This window comes from Nicotiana sylvestris, chromosome 7, assembly GCF_000393655.2.
Source record: "Nicotiana sylvestris chromosome 7, ASM39365v2, whole genome shotgun sequence".
Lineage (NCBI taxonomy): Eukaryota > Viridiplantae > Streptophyta > Magnoliopsida > Solanales > Solanaceae > Nicotiana > Nicotiana sylvestris.
The window spans coordinates 110,321,536-110,347,418 of record NC_091063.1 but is presented as its reverse complement, the minus strand read 5'-3'; the positions used below and the strand labels follow the sequence as shown (position 1 = coordinate 110,347,418).

Below are 25,883 nucleotides of genomic sequence, written 5' to 3'. Positions count from 1 at the left end.
ACTTATAGCACTAGTGTTATCTCAGAAGAACGGAATTCAACCAACTTTAATGCCAAAATCTACCAGCTGCTGTTTGATCCACAACAATTGAGCACAACAAGAGGCAGCAACAATATATTCAGCCTTAGCAGTGGATAAGGCCACTGAATTTTACTTTTTAGTGGCCCATGATACAAGACATGAACCAAGAAAATGAGCCATACCTGAGGTGTTTTTCCTATCCACAGGGAAACCTGCATAATCAGCATCAGCATACCCTACTAGATTGAAATTACTACCTTTAGGGTAACAAAGACACAGATCAGTAGTGCCTTTCAAATATCTCAGTATCCTCTTGACAACAGTCAAGTGAGATTCCTTTGGATTAGCTTGAAAGCGAGTACAAATCCCTACACTAAAATCTATGTCAGGTCTGCTGGCAGTTAGATACAAAAGTGAACCAATAATACCCATATACAACTTCTGATCAACTGATGAACCTGGTTCATCTATGTTTAATTTAGTGGCAGTTGCAATGGGGGTGTCTATTTCCTTTTATTCATCCATTTTAAACTTTTCGATCAGCTCCTTTGCATATTTTTGCTGATGGATTATGGTTCCATTTGGGCTTTATTTGATCTGTAAGCCTAAGTAAAAGTTAAGCTCACCCATCATACGCATTTCAAACTCACTCTCCATTAATTTGGCAAAATCCTTACTTAGTTTATCAGTGGTTGCCCCAAAAATTATGTCATCAACATATATTTGTACCACAAGAAGATCCTTACCTTTTCCCTCAGGAATAAAGTACTATCAATTTTACCTCTTTTGTAGCCATGCTCAAGCAGGAATTTGGACAATTGTTCATACCATTCTTTAGGAGCTTGCTTGAGTCCATAGAGAGCCTTGTCTAATTTGTACACATGTTCAGGACACTCCTTGCTCTCAAACCCTGGAGGTTGTTTAACAAACACTTCTTCTTTTAGGTAGCCATTCAGGAAGGCACTCTTGACATCCATCTGATAAAGAGTGAATTCCTTGTATCTATGAGCAGTCTTATTGCCTCCAGTATTGCAACTGGAGCAAAAGTCTCATCATAATCTATACCCTCCTCTTGGCTGTAACCTTTGACCACCAGTCTTGCTTGTTTCTTGTAACTATTCCATCTTTATCAAGCTTGTTTCTGAAGGTCCATTTTGTGCCAATCATTGATCTGTCCTTGGGTCTTGGAACTAGATGCCAAACTTGACTTCTCTCGAACTGATTGAGTTCATCTTGCATTGCATTTACCCAGTCTGCATCCTGCAAAGCCTCAACAATATTTTTTGGTTCAATAAGAGATAGGAAAGCATCAAAAGCACACAGATTCTTTAATTGTGATCTACTTTTGACTCCAGAGGCTGGATCAGTAATTATGTTCTCAATAGGATGAGAACTTTGATACTTGTGAGGTTTCACAACCAACTGATTTATGCTTGATGTTTCTCCCATGTTTTGCTGATGAGGAACAAGGACATGAACAGGTTACTTTAGGGGATTGGTTTCAGTTCCTCTTTGATCAGTTCCCCCTGTCATGTTGCCATGGATGGAAGAACCTGTTCTATCACTTGTTCCTTCTTTTGGAGCCACTTTAGCTTGAGATGAGACTTCACTCAAATCTTTTACTAGCCCAATAGCTTTATCTTCATGTTCTTGTCTCTCAAAAAGAATGTTAGCTTCATCAAACACTATATGTACACTTTCTTCTACACACAAAGTTCTTTTATTGAACAGTTTATATTCTTTGCTATGTGAAGAATATCCCAAGAATACTTGTGAGCACGTGATTTTTGCCTCACATGAACTTCTCCTACAGAACTCCCAAAGTTAGATTTTTCCTTTTAATTATTTGGGATTTAAGAATTATTGTAGAATTTTTCTATTTGTTTGCATTTTGTGTGCATGTTTAATTTTATTTAAATCATAAAAATACAGAAAATACATTGCATTTGTATTTAAGATTTAATTTTACATTTTTAGATTAATTAGTAAATTAGAGTTAACTAATTTAATTTAGTAGGATAATTTGTATTAGGAATTAATTTAGATTTTATTTTTAATTCTGAAAAGAAAAAAAAAGAGTTTTTAAAATAAATGGAAAAAACAGAAGTGAAAGGATCAGGTTTTGGGCTAATTTCATTAAATCCCAAGCCAAATTGATTTATCCCCCAATACCTGTCCAGACCAAGCCCATATTTGCCACCCGATCCAAATTCCGCTCAGAACCAAATGACCCCGTTTCTATCATTTTTTAATAAATTAGTTAATTATATGCCTATTTGTGTTCTTAATTAGTCACTTAGCTTAGGTTTTAGCTTTCGGAAATCATTTAAGCTTTATTTCTTTGTCATAAAACACTGATTTGGTTTGGGTCATGTTTGTTGTTTGGGTTTTGAGGCCCTTTTAGACCCTACTTCAGAAGAGTGGTTTAGGTTAATGGGTCAGGACTGAGCCCATGTCCGGCTGAACCTGGGTTCAATATTGACCCATACTTGTCTGGTTTCAAAAGTGAAAACATGGGTATTAAGGGTCATTTTAGGAATTGTAGGTGGGGGAATCTCTTGTAACTGAATAGGGAAGCTTCCTAGAAGCTGGGATTAGGACTTATGTGAAAACTTAATTTTTTAACTAAGGACATGAGAGCAAAAATAAAAATTTCAAAAGGGGTAAAAAGTAATAACTGAATTCACTTTAGGCTGCCCTAAGGCTTGCTTATAAAGGTACTCTTTCTTCATTCATAAGGCAGAGGAGGAGAGATTGAAAAAGACTAGAAAAATACTGAATTTCAGAAGCAACTGATCTCCTTCTTCAAATTTTGAAAATGCTGAAAATTGCTTGAACTGGTTTTGATTTTGGTTCATTCGGTTCTCTGAATTTTTTTGTTAGTTTAGAACTTCTGAAAAAATCCCAAATGTTGTGATCTGGGTGGAAAATGGCTTAAGTTTGGGTTTAAGAGTTTGGTTTGAGTTGCTTGGAGTTGGTTTTTGAAGTTTGAGTTTGTTTCTGCTGTGTTAACACTATTACACCGCTGCTGATACCCTTTTTACTGCTATTGATCCCTCATTCTTCTTACTTTATTTGCTTTCTAGTTATCTTTTGGAACCATAGACGACATATGAAATGTGAATCTGTATTTTTGAATGTGAAGCATGTTGAATACAAATTGTATCTCAAGTTTATTTCTTCTATTTCGTCCATTTCTGTATTATTATATATGTAAATCCTATATTATGTAGGTTAGCTTAGACCTTTCTCATGTCGCTAGAATCTTGTAAAGTAAATTCGTGATTGCTTGTTGGTCTGACTTTATGAGGGTATGAGTATGAAATTTGGATTGAAATGAATGATATGCTAATTCCCTGGATTCTAGTTCTGATGGTATTAAGAAAGGATTTAACCGAGTTTTAAGTTTCATGTGTTTATTTGTGAGTTTAGCGTAGAATTGAATTCAATCATGAATATTTGTTGGTTTCGTTATCAGTGTAATTGAAGTCGAGCATGTGTTTTCTAGTGTAATGTGAGTCAGTAGCCTTTAAAGCTTCTTTGCGTCCTAGCTGCTGTGTAGTGATGAAGTTTATCAGGTTTATTGTTGGGGGCAAATTGCAGTTTTGGTATGGACCCGATATTGAGTCCTGCTCCTCAGCCCTGGGCCTCTGCAAGTTTTAGGTTCCCTGGGCCTTGGACTTTGAGGTCATTTGCAAGGAAGGATGGTATGCCATTGCTACTTGGGCTTGCTTCTTGAGCCCAGTAGCTCGTTTATTTGCTGCTGGATTTTTCCCACAGCAGACTTGGCCCAAAATGCATGAAAGTTAAAATTCAGAAGTGCAGCTAGTTGATTTATACTTAAATTGTTAGAAGTCAGAAGTTAAAAATGTTAATTCAATTTCTTGTTTCATGTAGCTTTAGTTGATTTGTGACTAAATGATTTTGTACAAATTATTTGGTTCCAAGAATTGGGCCTGACGCTGGCCCAGTCAATGAAAGGACCTAATAATTTGGATTGTCCCTTGACCGTCCATTCTCTTGGGCTGGATTCAGCCCAGAAGCCCGATGTCCTTTTGTAGTGGACGTTTATGCAAACAATGATTCCGAGTGGTTTTGGTTTAAATTAATTAAGCTCTGTTTATTTAAGTTGAGGTGTGCCATATTAATTAATATTAATAGTCTATGGCCCTCATAATTTTAAAATAAGAAACCTTTTAAACAATTAGAATTGGGGTGTGCCATTTAGTTGAATTTCCATGGCCCTCGCAAACTTGAAAGTGCGTAGCTGCTTTAGGCGCGCTATTTTAAAAATATCCTTCCTTAACTCGGGTGTGCATTTCATGTGACCCAAATCCAAATTCAGATAACGTTAAATAAAATATGTCGCGAATCGCGGGTGCATTTCATGTGGCGTGATCCAAAGACGTGTTTTGTATGACGTTGAAATCTTCTTAAACAACGAATAAAAGCGGTTTTAAAGTTAAAAATGCACCATAGGTTAAAACATGTATCAAAATCGGATAATAGTCCTATTGTAATAGTTTAAGCGACTATGCTAGAACCACGGAATCCGGGGGTGCTTAACACCTTCCCTCGGGTTAACAAAATTCCTTACCTAGAATTTCTGGTTCGCAGACTTCAAAAGGAAAGTCGAATTTCCTCGATTTGAGTTTTAAAAATAAACCGGTGACTTGGGACACCAAAATCAAACCATCCCAAGTGGCGACTCTAAACAAAAATAGATAAATAATCCCATTTCGAATAATGTCACTTAAATTGGAAAAACTCCCTTATATTACCTTCGGATAGTGTAAAAAGGAGGTGTGACAGCTCTGGCGACTTTGCTGGGGAGTCGAACCCAGAATCTCTGGTTCAGGGTTCAAGAATTCGAGCTTAGAATAGCTATTGTGATTGGCTTTATGTATTATCTGATTTTTGTACATGTTTGAGCCTAATATGCTAAGTGTCGCTTTTACCGCTTTGATATTTTGTGAACTGTATATAAACTGCTACGAAACCCTTCTTCTCTCTGAGTTTTCTAAATCATTTGGGGAGTGTGCACTTCGTGTGACTTCTCTTATGTCTAGAGTCTTATCCAATTTTAGAACGAGGTTCGAACAAGTTGCAAAGCCGGTGAAGCTTTTGTATTCCTGGTACACTGCCCCCCCTCTGCTCGGGCTGTCCGCTCGGGTAAGCCAGGTCTAGAACAATAAACCCAGGTTTTAAACCTAGTATAACAAAACCTCATGCCGGATCCCTAGTAGGAACGTTTGTTTGCATCACGTGCGTTTGACTTTGGAGACTCAACACAGGGGTTGGGTCTGTCTACGACAGGTGTACCCAAAATGAAAAGACCATCCTGATGCATCTTACTTGTTACTTGTGCATTTATTTGCTTCGGATTTGCATGTTGACCGGCTTATGGATAATAGGAGAAAAGAGTCAATGTGAGGGCTAAGAGAGATAATTGTCTGTTTTTGAAAAAACCATGAAAAAACCAATGTCCAAAAATATACTGAAACTTTGCCGAAATTCTGGAAAAAAAAAAGAAGAGACTTTTGTTTTTGAAAATAGTTGGCTTTGTTTCATTTTTTCAAATCTGCCCGAACTACGCCAGTTTAATTCTCACCGGATGTGTGATACGTAGGCAACCCTCATCGGGTTCAACTTCCCTTTTTGCAAAAAATAACCCAAAAAGAACAAAAATATTATTGTTTTTACTAAAATAGCCAAATGTCCCCAAAAGGGCATCAGAAGGCTATTTTTGCAAGAACAGCCGTCGGTGGTCTCTTTTTCAAATTTTTGACCGGTTGTCGAGTACAGTCTTAAAATCTTCTTCCCTGAAGTGTTGAAAGGCCGTATTTGCAAAGCCAAATTTTTGTTTTTGGAATGAAAACTTTTGAAAAAAAAGTTGTTAATCTTTTCTTGAGTCAAAATGAGTTATTAAATTACCCTAATAAATGTGCAGGATGAGCACAAATGAAAATGAACCCTTCGCAACTCTTGAGAAAATCCCCTTACAACTTCATATGTGGTGGAATGATTTGGGAAAAGGCAGTAGAGGAACAGTGGTTAAAGTATTGGGTGGTCTTGTTGGACTGTTGAACATCATGCCAAGATTGGACATAATTGAAGCCTTGATACCTTTTTGGGATCCGACTCGAAATGTGTTCCGCTTTACTAATTTTGAGCTCACACCCATACTAAAAGAAATTGCGAGTTACGTCAGCCTTAATGGAAATCTTAAAAGTCGGTATCCGGTTAGCCGGGATATCCAGGATAAGAATTTATCTGAAGGGTCATGCACTTTCCAATTCTTGTACCAACGTTATGGTAACCCCCAAGGCTTTGAAGCACCAAATACTGGTTTGCCTCATGCTGGAAATAAAGATAAATAGGAGGCAAGGCGAGGCTTGGTCTTTATAGTAGAATTCTTGGGAGTTATAATCTATCCGCGAAAAGACCGCAACATAGAACTGGGCCTAGTGGGAATGGCTGACGTCGCAATCAAGAAAGCTAATGGCACTCTGGTTCCCTTGATTTTGTCTGAAATTTACCGAGCTTTGACCATCTGTCGAGAAGTCGGGAAGTTCTTCCAAGGTTGCAACTTATTACTACAGTTGTGGATATAGGAACATCTCTGCCACCGGGCCGGGTATATGAATTATGGCATGACCGGTTTGAACTACATCGAAGAATTTGAAAGCCGAGTAGTGGGTGTTGGATTTCCCGAGGGTATCGAGGCTTGGTTGGCACGTTTGAGCTCTTTGACTTTTGATAAAATTGAATGGGCGTTCGGATGGCTCCCTATTACCGAAGTTGTGTACATGTCAGCCAAAGTATGTTATCTTCTCCTGATGGGCATCCGGAGCATCCATCCATATGCTCCTCATAGGGTTTTGCATCAATTGGGAAGATTTCAAAACGTCCCCATGATGAATATTTGAGTGGACATGTCGTCGAATTGGGCCCAAAGGCCGTATTTCCGGAAGGAAGAGTTCACCAAGTGTGGAATGAATGTAGATTTCTTGAACCTAAGACTATGGTGCGGGATCTAGATAGAGGTGAAGTAGACCCCAAGTACATTATTTGGTTCGGTAAAAGGTTCTAGATTCCTGAGAGACCTGCTAAGAGAGCTCATGTTCAACAATTCACCATGACTTGGAAGAGCAGTGGGGCTGGTTGGCAAAAGAAGAAATCTATAGGGCCAAAATAAGTAAATTAGAAGGACAAATCAAGGACCTCAAGTTTCGCAACAGTATCCAGGCTGCCACAGATGAAGGTGAAGAGAAAAAGCTAACTCAGGAAAATGAAGCCCTCAAAGCTCAAATCCAGAAAATGAGAATAGCTACTAGAAACCCGAAAAGAAGCCGAGCGGATGAAAGGCTTATAAGCAGTCTTAGAAAGAAAGCACTTGAGTATCAAGATGAACTAGAAAAGTCTGAAGCCAGTCTAGAAAAAGTCCGGGCCCAATTGGCAAAGAACGCAGAAGGGCGGGCACAGTTTATGCATCAAATGAAAAGAAAATATGAAGGGACAATCACCAATCTGAAGAGAAAGTTAACTACCCTTGAGAATGAGGCAGCCAAGCAGGCCAAGGACTTTAAAGCTGATAGGGAACATTGTTATGCTTTGATAGCATAGATGGAGGAAGAAATAAAACAATTTCAAATTCAAAACCATCACGACATTCAGGTATTAGAATCCAGGAATCAGTAGGTCGGGCATATGCTTCAGGAAAAGGGCAGAATCCGAGAGAGGGTTAGAGCCATTGCCGACTACATTGTCATGAAATGGCAAGCATGTGAGGACATGACTCAAACCACTTTCTTTGCTGCAGTGATGACATTTGTCCGCCAGATAATGAGTGATTTGGAGCGACTTCAAGGGGATCTCGCATATAGGCCTGTGGCGAGACCGAATGATGTCCCATGGGCCCCAGGAGTCGAATCCTTAATGTATTCCTGATTTTTCACTTATCGAGTCTGTATTTTGGTTTATTTTAAGTTTTTTCGTAGTTTTTCCAAGAAAATGAGTAGTTTGAAGTCTTTTGTAATAGAAAGTTTAGGAGTTTTTATTAATGAAAATAAAAAATTCCCCAATTTTTTTTTTATTTCTTTATTTTCTTGAACTACGTAATGATCTGATTCACGTGGCGTCGTAATACATAGGCAATCCTCATCGGATCCGGTCATGATTTTGTAAATAATTCCAATAAGAGAGGGATGTGAAAAGAAAGCCCCAGAAGAAAAACCCAAAAGGGAAGAAAAGAGAGCTGAAGGAAAATCAAAGAAAAAAATGAGAAAAGAGAGCGAAAAAAATGTGGAAGATTGGGAGGTGGAAAAAGAGAAAATCGGGGAAAATACGTAAAGCCGGGATGAAACATGCAACCGTTGCGAAACACGTAGAAACACATTTGACTGTATAGGTGCATCACACCCCAACGTGCGATTACCTATGTGTTATTTGCTTCAAACTGACCGGTTTGTTATCTACTGTTAAGCCCAGGTTTTATAAAAAGGTGGTTGGTTTTTTGGTAGTCTCGCTTCGCATCCGTACTTCACGAGGTTGAAGGGAAGCATTGAAATGTCTTCAGAAATGACTCTGCCAACAGTTCCTATTACGGATGAGAGTTTGATCTCGAGCATCCCAACTTCAGAATCGGCAGCTGCCGAGAAAAACAAGTTACTGCGTCTCCGCATGATAGAAATATGGGACGCCTGGGCAAACGGAAGAGAACCACCAAGTGCAATCCCTGGATTTCTTGAGTTTTTTCTCCGGGAAAGTGGGACATCCAACATCCCCATAAACTATCCAAATACCCCACTAGGATACCCTACTATTTCCGCCAACTTTGTGGGAACACCTTCTGAGGCTCGTCCCCAGGTGTTAGCTTCAGGTGCAACTTCGAATATCTTCACAGTTCCGCCTTGCTCGACTTCGGCACAGCCTACACTGCCCAGGCCCAACTTTGACCCATCATACTTCACCTTCCAAACACCATCTTTCCCACTGGAACCTACACAGGTTCCCACCTATACTTACTCCCAACCACCCCAGTATGCGTTTACCGCAGGGCAAGAGAAAGCCACCAAAACCCCTGAGCTAGAGGAGATGGAGAGAAAGATGAGAAGCATAGAGCAGAGTCTCAAAAACATACAGGGTTTGAGTGGACAAAAAAGTGTATCTTATGCCGATTTATGTATGTTCCCTCACGTGCATCTACCATTGGGATTTAAAACCCCAAAGTTTGAGAAATATGACCGGCACGGAGATCCCATTGCCCACCTCAAAAGATATTGCAACCAGTTGCGGGGAGCGGGCGAAAAAGAGGAGCTCCTCATGGCCTATTTTGGAGAGAGTTTGGCTAGAATCGCGTCTTAATGGTATATAGATCAAGATATATCCCGTTGGAATATCTAGGATGACCTTGCTCGGGACTTCGTCAGGCAGTTTCAGTACAATATTAATATTGCCCTTGATAGGAACTCATTGGCAAATCTAAAGAAGAAATCCTCGGAAAGCTTCCGAGAGTACGTTGTCAAATGGTGTGAGCAAGCCTCCAGGCTAAAGCCTCCAATGGACGAGATTGAAATGGTCACGGTCTTCCTCCAAGCCCAAGAGGCTGATTATTTTCAAAACATGATGTCCGCAATGGGTAAGTCATTCGCCGAAGCAATCAAAATTGGCGAAATGGTTGAAAACAAGGTAAATCTTGATCCAATCCGCCATCAAAGCTACCTCCCAAGCCATTCAGGGTGGGTCTGGAGGAGTAGCGAGGGGTAAGAAAAAGGAAGAAATATCCATGGCAGCGTTGGGTGCAAGAAAACACCATACTCCTAGATCCCTTTTCTCATAAAGGAGCCCGCAACACTATTACCACCACCAAGATGTAGCTTATGCTCCTCAGCCATACACGGTCATGAATGCTCAACCTTATGTCCGGCCACAACAACAAACCAACCAGAACCAAGCTCCATTTTCTAGAAACCAGCCTCCTTACCAAAACCACTACAACCCCCGGCCTCCACAAAATAATTTCCACCCTCATGAACCACCCAAGAGGACAAATTTTACACCAATTGGCAAACCCTACTCTAGCCTGTTACCAAAGCTTGTTCAAATGGGTCTGCTACAGCCTGTTCCTCAAATTAGGAAAAACCCAGCATCACCCGCTCATAGAGCCGGTACTCGATGCGCCTATCACTCAGGGGCAGAAGGGCATGACACGGATGATTGCTGGACTCTGAAGAGAACCGTGGAGAACTTGATAGAACAAAGGAAGATAGTGCTAAGGGATGAAAATATTCCCAATGTGACTAACAACCCACTGCCGGCCCACAACAACGGGCCGGTAATCGGAATGATTTGTGAGGACAAGGAATTTGACCCAGTGTTGAAGGACATAATTGCCATCGTTGATGTAGAAAAGAAACCAAAGGCTGCTACGAAGCAAGACAAATGGGAGAAAAAGAACAAAACCACCCCTCCAAAGTCAGAGAAGAAAGTTGAAACTGAAACTGGGGCAACGCCTCCCAAAGATGTTGTCCTCTATGTCCCTCGAGGCTGCAAAGAAAGGAAGATGACTTTGAGTCCTCCCAGGAGATTCGAGATGAATAAGACAACCCAAATGTATGTGCCCAAGGGAGCTTATGTGATGTGGGGGCCAATTAATCCACCAAGGCTGAGTGAGCCCGTGGTTATTGGCCGCGCACTATGAAAGCCCATGACGGATCCTACCAATGTGCCCTGGAACTACAACAAATCAGTGGTGACTTACAAAGGCAAAAAAATCTCGGGAGAAGTTCAAGAAAATAACCCGGCTGAAAAGTATTTCAAATTGGAAGAGGTGAACAATGCCACTAGAAAGCACTTCCCATCTAAGAAGCCCGTGAGTGCCGAAGAAGTGGAGGACTTCTTTCAAAAGATGAAAATGGTGGATTATGATGTGATCGACCAACTTCGGAAGTCTCCCGCACAAGTCTCCTTATTATCTCTGTTGATGAACTCCACCGAACATCAAAAGGTATTGATCAAGACCCTTAACGAAGCATATGCGCCTGTTGAGACCTCTGTAGAGTAGTTGGAGAGAATAGCCGAAAGATTTTTCGCAATCAACCAGATCTCTTTCAGCAAAAATGACTTGCCCCCAGAAGGGGCTGCACATAACAAAGCTCTGCACCTGATAGTCAAATGCGAAGGGTACTACATGAAAAGGGTTATGCTGGACGGAGGTTCTGGGGTAGACATTTGCCCACTCTCAACTCTGCAGCGTATGGAAATCGGTATTGAAAGAATCTGACCCAACAATGTTTGTGTACGTGCCTTCGATGGTATCAAAAGGGACACAATTGGAGAGATTGATTTGATTCTGACCATCGGCCCAGTAGACTTTGAAGTAACCTTCCAGGTTCTGGACATGGATACATCCTACAACTTTGTTTTGGGGAGGCCGCGGATCCATGCAGCGGGGGTTGCACCCTCTACTCTTCACCAGATGATGAGGTTCGAGCACGAGAATCAAGAGTTTGTGGTCTACGGGAAGATGAGCAATCAATTTATCAGGACCCATCAGTCTCTTGTCTTGAAGTAAGAGAGGGGAGTGAGCACATAGTCTACCAGGCCTTTAAAATCGTGGTCGCTGATCAGTGTGAAGAAGGAAAAACTTGCCCTCAACCCTTCCTCTCCAATGCATCAATCATGGTGGCCAAAGAAATGATCAGGCACGGCTACAAACCTGGGAAAGGGCTTGGAAAATCGTTGTAAAGAATAATTGAACCTATTACTCTGACAGCCAGTGAAAAGTTCTTTTGGGTAGGCTTCCGGCCTACTCCAACTAATGTAAAATGGGCAGATGATAGAAAGAATGATGGTTAGGTCTTGCCTCAGTCGGTGCCGCATCTGTACAGAACATTTGACAAGCCGAAATACAATGAAGAAGAGGAAGATAAGGCCTTTATGGCCGGAGAAATCGAAGAAATCTGTGGGGCCATGAGGAAGATATTGTATGAAGCCCACATGGTTCGGCTAGGGGAAGGCTCAAGCACCGCTGAGGTGCTGTATATGGGACCTAATGCCAAATTGCACAATTGGAAGGCTATGCCATTTCCAATCAGGCGGTAGTCCCGGTAGACCTGTCCTGCCTCTTTTTCTGCATCGCGAGTTATTCCAGGGTGTAATTCAGATGTTTTATTTAGTTTCTTGTCTTTTAATTTCCAATGTAAACCCTATTATCTTCAAATTCAATGAAATGCAATCAATATTTCATCATGCATCTTCCTCTATTCCTTCTAATCTTCATTATTTTCTCTTTTATTTCTTCTTTCAGTTCTAATAATGCGGCTTTAAATAACATGACATGCTTGTAGACTTCATTCCCAGATTCAAACATGTTGTCTAACTGTGAGATAATGAACCAAGAGCTGGAATACGATGAAGAGGAGGCTTTTAGGGAAATAAATCGAGAATTGGAATAATTTGAGAATAAACCTAAGTCGAACTTAAATGATACTGAGCCGGTTAATTTGGGTACTTTTGAAGAAATCAGGGAAACCAAGATAAGCATTCACACAAAGGGGAAAACCAGGGACACATTAATTTTGTTTGAGTTCAAGGATGTGTTCTCTTGGTCATATGATGACATGCCAGGGCTAAGTGTTGATTTGGTGGTTCATAAGTTGCCAACTTACCCCGATTTTCCCCCTGTCCAGCAAAAGCAAAGAAAGTTTAAAACTGATATCAGTGATAAGATCAAAGAAGAGGTCATGAAATAGTTGAAAGCAGGGGTAAACCAGGTAGTTCGATACACTACATGGTTAGCCAATGTGGTCCCAGTACCAAAGAAAGACGGAAAAACCCGGGTGTGTGTGGATTACAGGGATCTAAACAAGGCAAGTACCAAAGATAACTTCCCTTTGCTGAACATCCACATCCTTGTTGATAACTGCGCCAAACATGAGATACAGTCCTTCGTGGATTGTTTATGCAGGATATCACTAGGTGTCGATGGATGAAGAAGATGCAGAAAAGACATTTTTTACCACACCTTGGGGTACATATTGTTACAGAGTCATGCCATTTGGTCTAAAGAATATCGGGGCAACCTACATGAGGGCCATGACAACCATTTTTCATGATATGATGCACCAAGAGATAGAGGTGTATGTGGACGATGTAATCATCAAATCCAAAACCCAGGACGACCACGTTTGGGACTTGAGAAAATTCTTTGAGCGATTGCGCAAATATGATTTGAAGCTGAACCCAGCCAAATGTGCATTTGGGGTACCATCCGGCAAACTCTTGGGATTCGTAGTCAGTTGGAGGGGCATCGAGTTGGACCCAACAAATATAAAGTCTATTCGGGATTTGCCTCCTCCAAGAACCAAGAAAGATGTTATGAGTTTGTTAGGAAGATTGAACTATATCAGCCGATTCATTGCTCAGTTGACATCCACGTGTGAACCCATATTCAAATTGTTGAAGAAAATGCGGCAATCAAATGGACAAACGAGTGCCAATAAGCTTTTGATAAAATCAAAGAATATCTGTCGAATCCGCCAGTATTGGTCCCACCTGATCCAGGGAGGCCTCTGTTCCTGTATCTGATAGTCTTGGAAAATTCTTTCGGTTGTGTCCTCGGGCAACATGATATGACTAGAAAGAGAGAGTAGACCATTTACTATTTGAGCAAGAAGTTTACCGATTATGAAGCCATGTACACTTTACTGGAAAGAACTTGTTGCGCTTTAACTTGGGTCGCTCAGAAGCTGAGGCATTATTTGCAAGCCTACACCACTTACCTCATAACTAGGTTGGATCCTTTAAAATACATATTCTAGAAGCCAATGCCCACTGGGAGGTTAGCGAAGTGGCAGATCCTGCTCACGGAATTTGACATAGTCTATGTCACTCGCACTTTAATGAAAGCCCAGGCGTTAGCAGATCATTTGGCTGAAAATCCGGTCAATGATGAATACCAACCTTTGAACACTTACTTCCCTGATGAAGAGGTAAATTCAATTGAGGCAATATCCGAAGACACCAATGCTTGGAAAATGTTCTTCGATGGAGCAGTAAACGCAAAGGGTGTTGATATTGGGGCAATCTTGATCTCACCCACTGGTCAGCATTATCCGGCCACAGCTAGGCTTCTGTTTTTATGCACAAACAACACCGCGGAGTATGAAGCCTGTATTTTGGATATGAACATGGCAATCGACCAAGATGTTGAAGAGTTGTTAATCATGGGAGACTCTGATCCGATTATCCGACAAGCTCAAGGAGAATGGAAAACCCGAGATGTCAAGCTTATTCCTTATAGGCAACATGTGGAAGATCTTGGCAAGAAATTCAAGTCAATAGAGTTCAGGTACATCCCTCGTTGCCATAACGAACTGGTTGATGCGCTTGCTACTTTGGCCTCGATGCTGCCATACCCAGGCAATGCCCACATTGATCCCTTGGAAATCCAAATCAAGGAAAGGCATGGCTACTGTAATACGGTTGAGGTAGAACCAAATATTCAGCCATGGTATCATGATATCAAAAGATTCTTGAAAACCAAAGAATACCCCGAGCAAGGCACTGGAGACCAAAAGAGAACCATTAGATGGCATGCAAGTGGTTTCTTTTTGAGTGGTGGTGTCTTGTACAAAAGGAACCCAGACCTCAACTTATTAAGATGTGTTGACGCCGAAGAGGCTGGAAGAATCATGTATGAAGTGCACGCAGGAGTGTGCGGACCCCACATGAATGGGTATGTTTTGGAAAAAAAATCCTCCGAGTAGGCTACTACTGGATGACCATGGAAAGAGACTGCTTCAATTTTGTTCGGAAGTCTCATCAGTGTTAGGTGCACGGTGATTTGATTCATGCACCTCCCACAGAACTGCATCCCATTTTAGCGCCTTGGCCATTTGTTGCCTGGGGCATGGACGTCATTGGGCCAATCGAGCCAAAAGCCTCAAATGGGCATAGATTCATACTGGTCGCCATTGACTATTTTACTAAATGGGTTGAAGCAATCACTCTCAAATCTGTCATCAAGAAAGCTATGGTAGATTTTGTACACTCCAATCTTATATGCCGTTTTTGGTATCCCTGCAACTATTATCACAGATAATGCTGCAAACTTGAATAGTCATTTGATGGGGGAGATATGCAAACAATTCAAGATAACGCACCGTAATTCTACTCCCTATCGCCCTAAAACCAATGGTGTCGTCAAAGCAGCAAACAAGAACATCAAAAAGATTTTGAGAAAGATGATTCAAAGTTCCAGGCAGTGGCATGAAAAGTTGTTTTTTGCATTATTGGGGTATCGCACTATTGTGCGCACATCGGTCGGAGCAACCTCGTACCTTTAGGTTTATGGCACCGAAGCCGTAATACCCGCGGAAGTTGAAATCCCTTATCTACGGATCATTGTTGAAGCTGAAATTGAAGACAGTGAGTGGGTCAAAGACCGTCTGGAACAGTTAACCCTGATTGATGAAAAGCAAATGGCCACAGTCTACCACGGGCAGTTGTACCAACAAAGAATGGCCCGTGCCTACAACAAGAAAGTACGACCCAGAAATTTTTAAGTGGGGCAACTTGTTTTAAGGCGTATTTTTCCTCATCATCAGGAAGCAAAAGGCAAATTTTCTCCTAACTGGAAAGGCTCATACATTATCCAAAAGATATTACCAAGAGGAGCGTTATATCACGGAGATATCGAAGGAAACGACCCCGAGGCAGCTGTGAACGCAGACACAGTCAAAAGGTACTATGTCTAGTCCTTCTGCAGCAATAGCACTATCCGATTGGGATGACGAAGGCTTTCATTCTCGCTACCCCAAACTCTCCAACCCTTTTGCTAACCCTTTGATCCGGTTACCTTTCTTTCATTACCCTCTTTGGAACTCGAAAAAAAAAACACAAAATGTTTCCCTGAACTACGTTAGACTTGATTCCGAAATGATACGTAGGCAGCCTCTCTCTGGGGTTCAGTCACACCAAAACAAAAATCCAACTTTCCCCAAAAAGTGAAATAGGGGTAGATGTTATAATGGTTAGGCAATGAGCCCACCTGAACGGTTCCAAAGTTGTAATCCCATTCAGATTCGTTTTACCCAAACCTTGTTCAAGTCCTTCCGATTAATCGGTGAAAGGTTTTCAAAATCAGAGAACATAGTTGTTTGGATCCGATGCAGTCATGATAAGAAATGAAATGAGAGAGTCTTATTGGTGAAAACCTACGGGCACCATAAGGAGATGGTAAGTAGAGAAATTAAAAATGAGATAGTCTTGTTAGTGAAAACTCGTAAAGAACACTATAAGGCGATGGTGAGAAGAGAAATGAGAGAGGTCAATTGGCAAAAACCCACAAAGGGCGCCGTTGATCGAAGTGAAGAAACCCCCCCCCCACCACCACCACCACCATTGGTATTGAAAGAGTCCTGGCAAGTTTTCTCGGTTTTGAAATACGGGTTCGTAATGGGTATGTGATATTCGGATTAGTTGTGCGGATTGGGTATCCAGTCCAAGGAGCATGTCATGTCTATTGAAGTTTGCATGCATCCCAGATAAGTCCATTTTTTTCTTTCTTCCCCGAAAGGGAACTTCTCCTTAAATTCATTTTCCTGTCCTTTGTTAACTTTTCCTTGAATCCCTTTCGATCTAACTGCGTTCCGAAGCTAATGCAAAGAAAAGGTGGCAAGATTGGTTTTACAGGGTTCTGCTTAATAAAAGCCAAATCCAAATAAAAGTACCCAGCCTCAGCGGGTGCATCAAGTCGATCCTGACTGGACATGATAACTGATGCTTTGAAATCGGAGTTTATTGAAGATGAAAAGAAATCTTAAGTCAAAGCCCCTAGAGGCAGAATAAAATGAAAGGGCCAAAGCCTATAAGCCGTCAGAAGAAATTTTGAAAAGTTGAGCTCCTCGGTTTGAAAGATAGATAAATCTTTAGAAAACCACCAAGTAGCTGAAGTTCTCAACAAAGGTTCAGGCCAAGATCGAGTGATCAAGACAATCAAGGCCACAAAACCAACCACCGTTTCAAACTAACAATTGTTCTTTGTTTAAAATTGAAACAGGTGAAACCCAAGGCAACCGTACAAAAGTAGGTGCAGCCAAAAGAAAAGTTGCACAAAATGCTAGAAACATCTTCGAAGTAACAATCAATCCAAAAGGGAAGTTTTCCTCCAAAATTGTTTCCTGCATTTTATTGAAATAAAATGAAACAAAAAACAAAAAAAGACGAGAGAAGAAAAGAAGAAAATCCAAACAAAATGATCGTTTAGAATCCCCAATCTCAATCTTTTACGCCTTATGCCAACATTAGGGCTCCAATCCCTAAGTTGAGATTTTTAGACATAGGGCCTCAATTCCCTAGCCGCCTTCTGCCAACATTAGGGCTCTAATCCCTAATTTGAGATTTTTAGACAAAGGGCCTTCATTCCCTAGTCGCCCTTTTTGTCAACATTAGGGCTCCAAACCCTAAGTTAAGATTTTTTAGACATAGGGCCTCCATTCCCTAGTCGCCTTCTGCCAACATTAGGGCTCCAATCCCTAAGTAAAGATTTTAGACAAAGGGCCTCCATTCCCTAGTCGCCTTTTTGCCAACATTAGGGCTCCAGTCCCTGAGTTGAGATTTTGAGACATAGGGCCTCCATTCCCTAGTCGTCCTTTTTGTCAATATTAGAGCTCCAATCCCTGAGTTGAGATTTTAGACATAGGGCCTCTATTCCGTAGTCACCTTTTGCCAACATTAGAGCTCCAATCCCTGAGTTGAGATTTTTAGACATAGGGCCTCTATTCCCTAGTCGCCTTTTTGCCAACATTAGGGTTCCAATCCCTAAGTTGAGATTTTAGACATAGGGCCTCCATTCCCTTGTCGCCTTTTTGCCAACATTAGGGCTCCAATCCCTGTGTTGAGATTTTTAGACATAGGGCCCCATTCCCTAGTCGCCTTTTTACCAACATTAAGGCTTCAATCCCTGAGTTGAGATTTTTCTAGATAGAGGGCTCCATTCCCTAATCTCTTCCTCCTGAAGGCACACAATCCTTATGTTATTGCTTTCCAAAAAAAAAGTTAGTTACAAATAACTCACGAAATTTTCCTAGTGTAAACTGGGGCAAAATATTTCGTTCGTCTATTTGTTTTGGTGTCTGAGAAGGTTTTACCTCGAGGCACAGGGTTTGAGATGACCAAAAGAATGAGTCTCAATCCAAAACATAGAAAAGAAGAAAAAGAACAAAAAATAAAGAAGTGAGCTCAAAGGTTGAAACGGAAAAGGATGCAGACCGCTCAAGATATGATTGAAGTCACAAGTTTCGCATGTCCCGCCTTAATCCAAAGCTGAAGAAAGAACCAGTACCTACAACTGACGAGCATCAAGATTTAGATCGGAGTCCACAGCAAGAACCAGCCAAGACTCAAGATCAAGCTTCAAGAGGTTTATAAATAGGAATCTTGTAACTCGTAGTTGATAGGCTTAGCTAGTTTAGCTTTTTATTTTTGGTGTAATAAGGAGTTCAGCAAGCAGTAGCAGCAGTAGCAACAGTGAAATCACAGCTTCCCGGTAGTCCCAGCTACCAAAACATCTAGAACTACACTGACCTGATTCCTTTATAGCCAAGGATATGTAGTCAACCTTTGAAGCAAAGTTCGGTCAGATTCTTTTCAAAATGCTTTTCATGGAGTGTCAAACGGGTAAAAATCCCTCATAATTGTGAGCACGTGATTTTTACCTCACATGAACTACTCCTACAGAACTCCCAAAATTAGATTTTTCCTTTTAATTATTTGTGATTTACGAATTATTGTAGAATTTTTCTGTTTGTTTGCATTTTGTGTGCATGTTTAATTTTATTTAAATCATAAAAATACAAAAAATACATTGCATTTGCATTTAAGATTTAATTTTACATTTTTAGATTAATTAGCAAATTAGTGTTTTACAAAAAAGGAAAAAATCACGAAAAATGACTAATTTTTGCATTTTTAATTTTGAGTTTCGAATTTTGGTAGTTTTCCTTTTAATTTGTTATTTAATTATTTGTGATAATTGTTATTTAGAGTTAACTAATTTAATTTAGTAGGATAATTTGTATTAGGAATTAATTTAGATTTTAATTTTAATTTTGAAAAGAAAAATAGAGTTTTTAAAATAAATGGAAAAAAAGGAAAGAAGTGAAAGGATAAGGTTTTGGGCTAATTTCATTAAATCCCAAGCCCAATTGATTTATCCCCCAATACCTGTCCAGACCAAGCCCAGATCTGCCCCAACCCGATCCAAATTCCGCTCAGAACCAAATGACCCCGTTTCTATCATTTTTTAATCTGAGCCATTGATTTCCCTTTAATCCAAAGGTTGGGAACTAGGGTCCGTTTTAGTATAAAAGTGTCTAAACGCTGCCCCCCCTAGCTCGTCTCTCTCACCATTCACGTTCACCCTAAGAGACCACCACCAAACCCTAGCGCCGCCTTGATTCTCCATCGCCTCTAGCTGGCGGCGCCAGTCCCAATAAACCCCAAATCTATACCATAGACTCCCCTTCACCTCCCCGTTCCAAATCCTTACTTCTATTCCTTCGAATCTGTCCGGAACCCGTCGAATCTTGAATCTGAGTTCAAGCCCTAAAAGCTTAAAATCGAACCGGTGCATGCAAGGCTACTCCTCTGAATTCCCTGTTTGTTCAAGGCTATTTTATCACAAAATAATGACGTTCGCTTGTTCTTGACCAAGAAAAAGTGATTGACATTGTTTTGGGCTAACTCAGAATGCCAGTATCGACTTCAAGCCTAGTTGGTGAGTTCCTTCATTTTTTCTGTTCATTTTAGTTTTACTTCACCTTTTATTCGTCTTCTTTTCTTCTCCTTTTTTTCTTTGGTTGAAACTCGACCAATTTTCTGAGCCCAGATTGAGTGGTATTCGTTTGTTCCATTTAGTTTTCTTTTTCAAATCTTAAAAAGTTTGTTCTCTGATTTTCAGTGATCTGTCTAGTTTTATTAATGTCATGTTTTAAACCCCTGATTTCGCCTTCTGTTTTGATTACACAATTTAATTTGGTTAGGTCATTTTGATTTAATAAATTAGTTAATTACATGCCTATTTGTGTTATTAATTAGTCACTTAGCTTAGGTTTTAGTTTTCGGAAATCATTTAAGCTTTATTTTCTTTGTCATAAAACACTGATTTGGTTTGGGTCATGTTTGCTGTTTGGGTTTTGAGGCCCTTTTAGACCTAACTTCAGAAGAGTGGTTTAGGTTATTGGTTCAGGATTGAGCCCATGTCCGGCTGAACCTGGGTTCATTATTGACCCATACTTGTTTGGTTTCAAAAGTAAAAACAGGGGTATTAAGGGTCATTTTAGGAATTGTAGGTGGGGGAATCTCTTGTAACTGAATAGGGAAGCTTCCTAGAAGCTGGGATTAGGACTTATGTGAAAACCTGATTTTTTAGCTAAGGACATGAGAGCAAAAATGAAAATTTCAAAAGGGGTAAAAAGCAATAACTGAATTCATTTTAGGCTGCCCTAAGGCTTGCTTATAAAGGTACTCTTTCTTCATTCACAAGGTAGAGGAGGAGAGATTGAAAAAGACTAGAAAAATACTGAATTTCAGAAGCAACTGATCTCCTTCTTTAAATTTCAAAAATGCTGAAAATTGCTTGAACTGGTTTTGATTTTGGTTCATTCGGTTCTCTGAATTTTTTTGTTAGTTTAGAACTTCTGAAAATATCCCAAATGTTGTGTATCTGGGTGGAAAATGGCTCAAGTTTGGGTTTAGGAGTTTGGTTTGAGTTGCTTGGAGTTGGTTTTTGAAGTTTGGGTTTGTTTCTGTTGTGTTAACACTGTTACACCGCTGCTGATACCATTTTTGCTGCTGCTGATCCCTCATTCTTCTTACTTTCTTTGCTTTCCAAGTATCTTTTGGAACCATAGACGACATGTGAAATGTGAATTTGCATTTTTGAATGTGAAGCATGTCGAATACAAATTGTATCTCAAGTTTATTTCTTCTATTTCGTCCATTTCTGTATTATTATATATGTAAATCCTATATTATGCAGGTTAGCTTAGCCCTTTCTCATGTCGCTAGAATCTTGTAAAGTGAATCCGTGTTTGCTTGTTGGTCTGATGCTATGAGGGTATGAGTATGAAGTTTGGATTCAAATGAATGATATGCTAATTCCCTGGATTCTGTTACTGATGGTATTAAGAAAGGATTTAACTGAGTTTTAAGTTTCATGTGTTTATTTGTGAATTTAGCTTAGAATTGAATTCAATCATGAATATTTGTTGGTTTCGTTATTAGTGTAATTGAAGCCGAGCATGTGTTTTCTAGTGTAATGTGAGTTAGTAGCCTTTAAAGCTTCTTTGTGTCCTAGCTGTTGTGTAGTGATGAAGTTTATCAGGTTTATTGTTGGGGGCAAATTGCAGTTTTGGTATAGACTCGATATTGAGTCCTGCTCCTCAGCCCTGGGCCTCTGCAAGTTTTATGTTCCCTGGGCCTTGGACTTTGAGTTCATTTGCAAGGAAGGATGGTATGTCATTGCTACTTGGGCTTGCTTCTTGAGCCCAATAGCTCGTTTATTTGCTGCTGGATTTTTCCCACAGCAGACTTGGCCCAAAATGCATGAAAGTTAAAATTCAGAAGTGCAGCTAGTTGATTTATGCTTAAATAGTTAAAAGTCAGAAGTTAAAAATGTTAATTCAATTTTTTGTTTCATGTAGCATTAGTTGATTTGTGACTAAATGATTTTGTACAAATTATTTGGTTCCAAGAATTGGGCCTGACGCTGGCCCAGTTAATGAAAGGACCCAATAATTTGGACTGTCCCTTGCCCGTCCATTCTCTTGGGCTGGATTCAGCCCAGAAGCCCGACGTCCTTTTGTAGTGGACGTTTATGCAAACAATGGTTCCGAGTGGTTTTGGTTTAAATTAATTAAGCTTCTTTTATTTAAGTTGAGGTGTGCCATATTAAATAATACCAATAGTCTATGGCCCTCATAATTTTAAAATAAGAAACCTTTTAAACATTAGAATTGAGGTGTGCCATTTAGTTGAATTTCCATGGCCCTCGCAAACTTCAAAGTGCGTAGCTGCTTTAGGCGCGCTATTTTAAAAATATCCTTCCTAAACTCCGGTGTGCATTTCATGTGACCCAAATCCAAATCCTAACAACGTTAAATAAAATATGTCGCGGATCGCGGGTGCATTTCATGTGGCGTGATCCAAAGAAGTGTTTTGTATAACGTTGAAATCTTCTTAAACAACGAATAAAAGCGGTTTTAAAGTTAAAAATGCACCATATGTTAAAACATGCATTAAAATCGGATAATAGGCCTATTGTAATAGTTTAAGCGACCGTGCTAGAACTACAGAATCTGGGGGTGCCTAACACCTTCCCTCGGGTTAACAGAATTCCTTACTTAGAATTTCTGGTTCGCAGACTTCAAAAGGAAAGTCGAATTTCCTCGATTTGGGATTTAAAAATAAACCGGTAACTTGGGACACCAAAAACAAACCATCCCAAGTGGCGACTCTGAACAAAAATAGATAAATAATCTCATTTCGAATAATGTCACTTAAATTGGAAAAACTCCATTGTATTACTTTCGGGTAGTGTAAAAAGGAGATGTGACAATACTCCCTCATCACTTCTGTGATCAAACTTACCTAGGGAATCCTTTCCATTATTGTGCACAAAGCACTTGCATCCAAATGCCCTAAGATGGAATATATTTGGTTTTCTCCCTTTAAGTAACTCATAGGGAGTCTTCTCTACAAGAGGTCTAATCATGCATCTATTTATGATATAATATGCAATGTTGACAGCCTTTGCCCAGAAGCTTTGAGGCAGTTTACTAGAAAGAAGCATAGTCCTAGCCATATCTTCAAGAGTCCTGTTCTTCCTTTCAACTACTCCATTTTGTTGAGGATTCCTAGGGGCAGAGAAGTTATGATTTATACCATGCTCATCACAAAATTCAGCAAACTTAGCATTTTCAAATTCAGTTCCATGATCAGACCTGATGGATGCAAGTTGATTACCTAGTTGTTTCTGAGTTTTTCTAACAAAGGCAGTAAACATGTCAAATGCTTCATCCTTAGATGTTAAGAATAGCACCCAGGTAAACCTAGAATAATCATCAACAAGTACCATCACATATTTCTTACCACCTCTGCTCAATGTTCTCATTGGACCACAGAGATCCATATGAACCAATTCTGACGTCCTGGTCGTGCTTACCAATTTATTGCTTTTAAAGGATGATCTTACATGTTTCCCCCTTGCACAGGCCTCACAAACTATGTCTTCCTTGAAATTGATGTTAGTTAACCCTATCACCAAGTCCTTGGAGACTAATTTGTTGAGTTGATTCAAACTTGCATGACCAAGTCTCTTGTGCCAAGAGAGGGGATCATTTTCCAGCACACTCAAGCAAGAGTTCATTTTCTGAAAGAGTGGACAAGTCTACAATGTAAATATTGTTAACTCTTTTTCCCTGCAAAACAATCTTGTTAGTGGTAAGGTTAATCAAAAAGCATTTGGTAGAGGTAAATGCTACAAGGTTACCTTTTTCACACAGTTGTGATACACTGATTAGGCTATATTTCAAGCCATCTATCAAGTAGACATTCTCAATGGAGTGTGAGTCTTTCTTACCTACATTTTCAACCCCAATAATCTCACCTTTCTTCCCATTTCCAAAGGAGACATTACTTCCTTTTAAGTCATCAAGTGAGAGGAACTGGTTCTTGCTTCCAGTCATATGTTCTAAACAACCACTATCCATGTACCATATTTAGCTACTTCCTTTCACTTGGATCTCATGTTCATCATCTGATTCTCCGATGGCCACAAGTGCTTGTCTCCAGCTTCATCTTCTGAATCCTCATCTACTATTTCTTCCCAAGCATCAATCATAGTCTTTGTTGATCCTTTGTTCCTTTTAGGTTAAACCTGTTCCTTCTTCATGTTCCTTCATTCAGCCCTTTCCTTCTTCCACTCAATTTACCACTAAGGACAGTTCTTGATCATGTGATCAGTCTTACCACATTTGTAACAACCCTCGTTGGTCTGTTTCTTAGGAGCCCTTGGTTTGCTGAAGGTTGTACCTCTTGAAGAACCATTTCCTCTCATTAGGTACTTTTTGAAATCCCTTGTGATCATGGACATTTCATCATCCTCCAGATCTGCACCTTCGTAAGCAGCGAGGTTTCCAATCAGTTCATCCAACTCGAGAGTAGCAATGTTCTTTGATTATTGAATAACAGTGATTTTGCTTTCCCAAGTCACTAGTAAGACCCTTGTAAAGATTTTCTCAACCTTGTCTTCTTCAAGGATAATTCTCCCAAGAGATTTACGTTCATTTGTTAGTGTTGTGAACCTTGTGTACATCTCCTGGATAGTTTCTCCTTCCTTCATAGTGAAATACTTATATTGAGAATATAGCAGTGTTCCTCTTGATCTCTTTACTTGAGGAGTTCCTTCATGAGCCACTTGTAAAGTATCCCATATCTCCTTAGCAGTGGTACAACTTTGAATCCTGTTGTACTCGTCTGGACCCAGTCCACACACAATCCGTTTCTTGGCCTTGGCATTCTTCTCCCATTTCTTCAAGTCTTCAGCAGTGCAGCCAGCTCTTGTCTTTGGCACGCCTACTCTTTCAGCATTCTTCTTTGTAGTCGTTAGGGGACCATCAGTTACTATGTCCCAGAGTTCATAGTCTTCTCCTATGATATGATCTCTCATCATGTTCTTCCACTGAGAATAGTACTGACCATTAAAGAGTGGAAGCCTAGCAGTGGATTGCCCTTCCCAGTTTTCAGGTGGTGCACTCATCTTGATCTTTTCCTAAGGTGTTAACCTCTTTAAGGATAACCCGCTCAGATACCAATTGATGTTTTAAGCGTCAATATCATACAAGAGGGGGGGGGGTTGATTTGTGTGGTACCCAATTTTTGCTTAACTGAACTACAGAAGGATCTGGTTCTTCTAGGTGTTCTAACTACTACTATTTGCGGAATAATAAATACTGAAATCAAAGAACACAGAGATTTTTACGTGGAAAGCACCTGGCTCAAAAGGTGAAAAAACCACGACCTACTACTCAGTTTGATTTTCCCAAATTTCCACTAAAATCACTGAACCAAAACAGCATTTACAAAAACTCTTTGTAAACCTAAGGATTAACTCTAATCCCATTATTGCACACAGCCTCAACTGTTGCGACAACTTCAAGTGTACTCTTAACTTGAACACTCTAGGTACCTAATAAAATTACTTCTATGAAAGCTAAAAGGTACAATGTAAAATCACCTACTACAATTGAACTAGAATTAAAGATAGACACATGGAACTGGTTCTTCTATCTCGTTCAAGTAGCTTCAGCATTTCACACTCAAATCATACATAAATTGCTTGCAAAATCGCCTTGCTCTTTTCCTCTAAATTTAAGTTTAACTTTTGCTTATGTGCATTACCTGTAAAAGAGAACAACACTGATACTTAATAGGTTAGTAATCAGAGTTTGACTAGGATTCAATTGCTACTCTTCTATCGTAGAAGAGTTCATGGTGATCTCAAACTCTCTATCTTCTTCCTAAACTGTATTCTCTTCATGTAAGGAGTCTTTCTCTCCTTATCTAATATGTAATCTTTTCGATCAGATGAGGAGATATTGCTTCTTGATCAGTTAGATTTATCTCCTTCAAGTGCATCTCACATGTATAGGTTGATCATGGCTGTGCTTCACAAGATGGACCTGGTCCATGTCTGAGTTCTTTTGTCAATCTTCAAAACTTCACTTGTTCTTGGGCCAACAAATTCCACTTTTTTGCTGATGACAAACTCTATGCTTTTTACTTACTTTGATCCT

General features: G+C 40.0%; 2 protein-coding genes across 2 annotated transcripts; both read left to right on the top strand.

Moving 5' to 3' along the window:
- The first annotated feature begins 6,494 nt into the window (after nt 1–6,494).
- Nucleotides 6,495–7,647, top strand: LOC138873619 (spindle pole body component 110-like). The gene is made up of 2 exons (XM_070152092.1): nt 6,495–6,603; nt 7,172–7,647. The coding sequence occupies exons 1-2, from the start codon at nt 6,495–6,497 to the stop codon at nt 7,645–7,647; spliced, it is 585 nt and encodes a 194-aa protein (XP_070008193.1).
- Nucleotides 7,648–13,925: 6,278 nt separating this feature from the next.
- On the top strand, nt 13,926–14,792 carry LOC138873618 (uncharacterized). The gene has a single exon (XM_070152091.1). It carries the CDS (start codon nt 13,926–13,928, stop codon nt 14,790–14,792), a length of 867 nt encoding a protein of 288 aa, XP_070008192.1.
- The last annotated feature ends 11,091 nt before the right edge of the window (nt 14,793–25,883 follow it).